This window comes from Coccinella septempunctata, chromosome 9 (genome assembly GCF_907165205.1).
Source record: "Coccinella septempunctata chromosome 9, icCocSept1.1, whole genome shotgun sequence".
Taxonomy (NCBI): Eukaryota; Metazoa; Arthropoda; class Insecta; order Coleoptera; family Coccinellidae; genus Coccinella; species Coccinella septempunctata.
In genome coordinates this window covers 5,097,286-5,104,836 of record NC_058197.1, presented here as the reverse complement: position 1 = coordinate 5,104,836, position 7,551 = coordinate 5,097,286, and the positions used below count along the sequence as shown (strand labels likewise).

Genomic DNA, 7,551 nt, shown 5'->3' with positions numbered 1-7,551 from the left:
CCGTGTTCTGTGTTTCGGTATATATTATCAGAATGCTATAGAGGACTGAACCCTGGACTGCCCATATTTTTTGGTCCAATAATAATAGTAAAAATAGGAAATAAAGATATGTCATGAATTCGAAAAAACGCCAAAAAATTGAATGCAAATAAATGCCAAAAAATTGCTTCTTTTGGAGAGGATGATTACCCACTGTTCAACCTAACTACTTCGAAATTTTTCGAAATTATGTACCTGACTACTCGAAAAGGCGAAACAGTCGGGGTGTACGATTCGCTAATAACATTCGTCTGTTACTAATGGTTCTTTTCTAATTTATGGCTCTCACGTATAGGTAGCAGTAGGATTGCAGGTGCTGGTAGAGATCGCTGAATGTTTGATGAGAAGTTTCAATCAAATATTCTTCGATTACATAATACATTGAAAAGAAATGTAGGATAGGCATGATGGGTGAAAAAAATTATCTCCATTACTTAGTAGATTCCACAAAGGCGAAATAGCCTAAAGATTTTAGGCTCTTTTTAGGTAAAGGATAGGTCTGCCTTTATTGCCTACCCTTACTAGCCATATTATGTGCTATCTCAGAAGAAATTTCACCTTTCTTGTGAAGTCAAATAAAACAACTCTGAAATTTCGTAAAATTTATTTTCAATAATTATACTTTTTCACTTTCATGGATGTTCGAACAGCACTATCAAAGAAATGTCGTAATTTTTCTCTTTCGTTCAGTTATGGTCCATATTTTCTCTCGTAATTCTCCTTGGCCGATCGATTAATCAGTAGTGAAATAATGTGGGTTAAATTTTGGTTCATTATACAATATGTTTTAGGTACCCAAGTTCAGACGTTGTTTCACTTCATATTTCTCGTTTGCCTCTATTGCAAAGTCGGTTATTTGAAATCTTCTAGTTTATATGCAAACGTAAGAATCTACTTCGATTGTGTCAGTGACGTCCATACTTTTCTCATTTTCTTCTTTTCGATTCCAGGAATAATACTTTCTACTCACATTAGATATTTTCACCTTCACGGATCTTCGTTCACTTCCGTCATGAATTGATTGAAAATGTTTCCTCTTCTTATGAATCGTTAATGCCCGTTCATCGTAGGTTCCAAAATCACAAATGAAATCTGAGATAAGTCGTCATATGATTGGGACTATCCATTAAATGTTTTATCAATTCAGCTATCGAATTTAAGTGACGAAAACACCCTGGGCATCTCATAGCCAAATTATGATTCCTATTCTTATGTACCATCAGTGTACTGTAGCTAAGTGTTTTAAATTCACAAACCTCACAGTAGAATTTTTTTTCTATTTTATTCCCCTTCTTGAAACAATGAGGTTTGGGTGTTATAACAATCCTGAAAAAGCAAAAATAAATAGTAAAATATTCACTCAGTGATTTTTGATTGAAGTGGCTACAAAATTCCAAGCACAATAAACTGTTTTATATTTATAATAAAATAAAAACCCATTTTGAGAGAAGACAAAATAATTTGATAGGATATGATATGATGATTATGCGGAAATGTGAATTTTTGATAGATGTATACTCACTTTTCTTTGTTACCTTCTTTCTTCACCTCGATGTTCAAGTTCTCATCCGACTTGTACCTGTATTTTTTTTCTCGTCTCGGTTGAATTATCTTTTTCTGTGAGTTTATTTTCCCATATGGTATCATGTGATCAGGATTTTTTCGAAAATGCTCCATGCTTGCATTTGGAGATGTCGTGCAAACACGGCAGATTGGACATTTGTACCAGCGGTATTTATGTATCACAAATATGTGATTCAGAAATATTCTCAAATCTGTCGTCGGAAATGAACAATCTGTGCAGGTAAATTTCTTACTCCTTCTGAAAGAGAATATAATAAGTTATGATGAACTATTCTCGTTCCTTTTAAAATCTCACGAAAGACCCGTAGTTCAGTTGATGTTTCAAAAAACAATGCATTCGGAAAAACATTTAGTTGAGCTTACAAGTCTAAGGAATCATGGTGAAATGGTTGTGAATCCTTGTTTTCTAAGTTGTCAATAAGTAGTCAATTCGATAATACCAAATAATTTTTATACATACATCTCGCGAAGTATTTTATGTTGTTTTGTTTCTAATGCTGGAATCAAAAGATTATTCTCACATCGGATTACAGAGCCGAACTGACTATTCGTCGCTATTCGTGTGCCTATGTGTTCAATGTTCAGTGTGCGCATATAAGGAATATTCAACAGGTTATTTGGAAGAAGTATTTTGTAGGGGCAATGATAAAGTGATATCTGATGATATATTGATTCAACTCACTTTAAAAACGCAACATGGATTCTCAATTCTTCCCCTTATATGTTGCTTGGACTCAATTTAGTTAAAGTTGTACAATACTTCCATTCGCCCTATACTTCACAACGCTATTTATTTCCATTATGACAGATACGATACAAAGCAAACTTTAAAGCTCATGTTCCCTATCGATTACGAAGTCTATTGCGAATGTAAATTTCATGCCAACTTCCGATCCAAAGTGTCACTCGGTAAGCGAAGCGATTACGAAAAATGCTATTCTTTAATTTCTCCAGATAATTCTAAGTATCTCACAAAAATGTACATCAATATGAGCAACCTATTTTCAACATGAACAATAACAATTGATTACAGTACAATTTAAAATATTTGAAATTTCTGAAAAATAATTATAAAAATTTATTATATTTACTTACATAGACGCCCTATTAGCAACAGAGGAATGGGGTGCTTTTTCTTTTCCGTTGATAGTAAAATTAACACGTTCATTCGATTGTATCTGCTTGCATCTGAAATGATAAATAAAATTTTTAAATATGCAAACATAACAATTATATATATGACAATGGAACTTAAAAAATCGTGAGTTTCAGAGAGAGATTTAACTGAAACGTAACATTATTATTTTTTACCTTTTCTAAGTTTGCTCAACCTCATATTTTGCACTTACAAGTAACAACTTTTCAGAATTTTTGGTTTGACAATGACGTAAACCAAAACATGTAACCGGATGATTTGAATACAAGGTTCCACCACTGAAATGCTTTATAGACTTTTTCTTTCCTCTTCTTCATACCCAACGCTTCAAAATGAGATTTTATGAGATTATATTATTAAGAGGTCGGCGGAAAAAGTCTGTTCTGCCATGTATCTAATCGGCTTAAGAATAATTCATAATGAGGTTTCATTCGAAGCGCTCTTTCGACTTGACTGAAATATTAGCTATTTATACAACAAGTTCAATGAATTTTAGGTTCTTCGTCGAAAGAGGCCATCACAAAAAAAAATAATGGTGATCGATAATGCATTCTTCGATGAAATGAATGAATTGAATACTGAAGGGACGATCAGGATATCGAAGTTTGAAATTGACAGCAAAACGAAGCTTATCGAGTATCTACGAGTACAATCACGAGGCTTTTCTTTAAAAAATATGTTAGCCACATTTTTCCGATGACACGAAAATGTGGTAACGTCAGAGATTTCTGAAAGACAATCACCCACATCGTACTGGCATAGATATATAAACATATTTGTTTAGAATTGATTGAAAGTATTGAAAGCATTATAAGTAATGTATGTATTAAATATGACACATGCCTCTAATTATTTTCACCTGTTGAATTTCTTTCACATAAAGTGTATAAAATAGTTAGGTACTACATATTATAAATTTTGAATTCTGAATTGTTCTCTACTTACTCTTGATTTGGTTGTAAATGTGTTCTGTGGATATGCTGGTCCAGAATATCCCTGAAGTATGAAGAGAATTCGCATTTGGAACACTTGAATACCTGAAAATTCCAAGGAAATTCATTTTATTATTTATAAAAATGAAAACCTAAAACTTGATGAAGGACGCGTCAATTCGAACGACGAGTAAATAAAAATGAAAATGTTCAGATGCATAGGTACATCTAGTACCCGGTACTTGTCTACAAAGAGCTTCGTTTCCAAAGATTCTCTGATACGTCGTGCGTGTAATAATGATTAAAGTACATTATTCGACAACCATTTTCTTTCTCCACCATTTCGTATTTAATTAGATTCGTGTTTCCAACTTCCAAGAATGCAGATATTCTTTCCGTATATTCTCTATGTCTCAGTTGATCAAGCCATAATGTGAATCGTTATTGTTTTTGATTTGTACAGTCCGGAAGATTATCCCAAACAGGATCGAACCCTCGATTGATAACTCAAAGAAGTGTGAACGAGATCTCTACTCAAATTCGAACACTCCCCATATACTCGTGGAGAATCTATACTAAATTTCTTATATATAACTACAAGGTTAGTGTTTCTCTTTTCACAGCAGAATTTAAAGAAGAATGAAATAAACTGTTTCCCTTAAAATCACCTGCTCATGCAAAACAGTCAAAATGACGAAGTTGGAATAAACCTCCATAAAATACATCCGTCTGTGATCTGCATTATCGACAATAATTATTTCATTTCATTATGAAAATAATAAAAATATTCTCCCTATGATTGAATCTGAAATATGGATTCGCTTAGAACAATGCTGGGTGTATGGTTTATGATTGGAAATGAAATTAAATGGCAACTTTGGATGTTCGCGTGTTTGTTCTCATTTCAGCAGTTGAAAATGCATATAATTTAGATGTCTGCACACTCTCGCAAGGCGTCAAAAATGGAGTAAAGGTACGGAAGCACTAATATCACTATATCCTGTCACAATATTTCCACGTTGTTTATCCCTCCTTTTACTATGCAACAAATTTCCCAAATATTTTATGATTGTAACAGGCATCTCGCAACAAATGAACGAGAATCGATATCAATTACAACCTACACAAAGTAGTCTAGAAGTGAGAGGAATGCTAGCTTCGGCATCTTGAGTGATTCATATAGGTGATTTTTAGTTAAATTATTTAGATATTTTGATGAGTTCTATTTTATATATTTGAATTAAAAAAATTTCAATACCCGCTGTATAGATGAATGTTTCGGAGCTTTCCATTGAAATTGAATTTCTATCTGCCGACAAATTTTTTATTGTTTATTTCCCATTAAAAATTTATCTTTTATTCATACTTAGTAAAAGTTAAGATTTATGTTTCTTGTAGTTCTGAAAATATGAATTAGAGTTGAAATAACTTTCGTGTAGAACCTCAGTCAGCAGAAACACACGAATAAGAATAATAATTGAATTCATACCTAATAATAGTACAAAACTTACCTTCTGTTTTTGCAGTTTCCGGACACCTTCTCTTATTCTCACTTTTGGCTTGATAACGTCACTGCAAAAATATAAATTCGTTATTCTCTGTATTATTTCTGGAATGAACCGCTATATTGCGGCTTTGGTGAAAATTTTGAAGTCTCTTCGAAATTTCGTGATAAAAAAATATGATTACTAAAACAAAACTGAAAGAATTGTTCATGCAATTCCGAAAATACGTTAAAGAAGTATCATTACGGGTCTACCAAAATTCTTCAATTGTTTTGATATATATATTTATATATATTCAATTTATTTCGGATTTATATCAAGTTTCAATTAACAAAAAATTATTATGTTTTAAGAATGACGTTATCTGCTTGAATTGTCCAACAAAGCATTTTCCACGTATCTGATTCGAAAATGCATGTTATACACAATTTTCGGTTAGAATAATCATCAGTTAGAAAATGAACATTAATCGTCAGGTGGCGCGAAGTGTGGAACGACCTGCATATATTTTGTTTTGAATATAAGTGGTAGTATATGGTAGAAATCACTCACCTTTTTGGTATCATACTTGTTGGCCTCACACTTTCAACTATTTCGTAATTGCGATTTTTCCATAAACCCGAATTCGTTTTGAAGACGTAGGGTGTGGACTTGGGTACCGATGTTCGGTAACATTCCTTCTGTTGTAAACATTGATCTTTCACTTCGAAAATTTGGGAATAGGTAGGTGGAGTTGATGAAGATGAATCGGATTCCGCTAATCCTTCATCACAGATGCCCGAATCTGGTGAAATAATCGAATTTCGGAGTTGAGTGTCCGGTGCTTGATGGGAACTATGTCCATTAAACATATCATCTATTTCTATTGGCTCCTGCTCAAAAAGCGAATTCCAATCCGTCATATATTGGTCGGAATGAGATCGATTTATCTGCGTGGCCGATTCGGCAGAGACATTTGATTCACCCAATCCCAAAATCCTTTCAAATTCGACATCAGTGAGTTGACCATGAATCATTCCGAAGTTGTCGAAGTTGTTCGATGCGGAAGAGACTTTGGCTTTTTCCGAACACAAAACCTTTTCGCAGTGTTGGGAAAATGATTGCTCTGATTCGAAACTCACTCCGTGTTTATTAGACAAGGAAAAATCAGGTTGATTGATATTGTTCGATTCAGCAAAGCTTTTGGTTTCTTCCAGACGCAAAATCATTTCCAATTCCTCATTGCTGAGTTGTTGTGGTGATGGCTGAAGTTCTGAAGTTATTCCGAAGATGTCAAACAATGAATAATCAGATTGATTCATTCTGTTCCCTTCGGCAGATACTTTGGCTTTCTCCACACACAAAATTCTTTCGAATTCCTCATCGCTGAGATGAGGAGTTGATTGCTGTGATCCGAGATTCTTCCCGAAAGTGTTAGTCAAGGAAGAAGCAGGTTGATTGATCTTGTTCGAATCAACAGAGGTTTTGGCTTCTTCCAGACAACAAATCATTTCCATTTCCTCATTGCTTAGTTGGGGTATTGATTGCTGAGATTCTAAACTCATTCCGAAGATGTCATCAGACAATGAATAATCATATTGGTACATTTTATTCGTTTGGGCAGAGGCTTTTTCCGAACACAAAACCTTTTCGCTGAGTTCCTGTGATTCGAATCCCATTCCGGAGTTGTAAGACAAGGAAGAATCAGGCTGACAGATCTTGTTCGAGTCAGCGAAGATTTTAGCTTCTGCCAGACGCACAATCATTTCCAATTCCTCATTGCTGTGTTGTTGTGGTGATGGCTGAGGTTCTGAAGTTTTTCCTAAGATGTCAGAAAATGAATAATCAGATTGTTTTTTGTTCGATTCGGCAAAAATTTTGGCTTTCTCCACACACAAAATCCTTTCGAATTCCTCATCGCTGAGATGAGGAGTTGATTGCTGTGATCCGAGATTCTTCCCGAAAGTGTTAGTCAAGGAAGAAGCAGGTTGATTGATCTTGTTCGAATCAACAGAGGTTTTGGCTTCTTCCAGACAACAAATCATTTCCATTTCCTCATTGCTTAGTTGGGGTATTGATTGCTGAGATGCTAAACTCATTCCGAAGATGTCATCATACAATGAATAATCATATTGGTTCATTTTGTAAGATTCGGTAGAGACTTTGGCTTTTTCCGAACACAAAACCTTTTCGCTGAGTTGGGAAGCTGATTGCTGTGATTCGAATCTCACTCCGGAGTTTTTAGACAAAGATGAATCAGGTTGATAGATCTTGTTCGAGTCAGCAAAAATTTTGTCTTCTTCCAAACCCAAATTCTTTTCGATGTCCTTTCTACTGAGTTGGCCAAGTGGTTCGG

The 7,551-nt window shown here is 34.4% G+C and overlaps 1 protein-coding gene across 1 annotated transcript; it reads right to left on the bottom strand.

The window, feature by feature from the left end:
* Positions 1–1,118: 1,118 nt before the first annotated feature.
* On the bottom strand, positions 1,119–6,517 carry LOC123321010. Its single transcript, XM_044908511.1, has 6 exons — positions 5,769–6,517; positions 5,223–5,283; positions 3,725–3,816; positions 2,719–2,811; positions 1,562–1,861; positions 1,119–1,365 (listed from the first exon to the last, which is right to left on the bottom strand). Exons 1-6 carry the CDS (start codon positions 6,515–6,517, stop codon positions 1,119–1,121), a joined length of 1,542 nt encoding a protein of 513 aa, XP_044764446.1.
* Between the last annotated feature and the right edge of the window lie 1,034 nt (positions 6,518–7,551).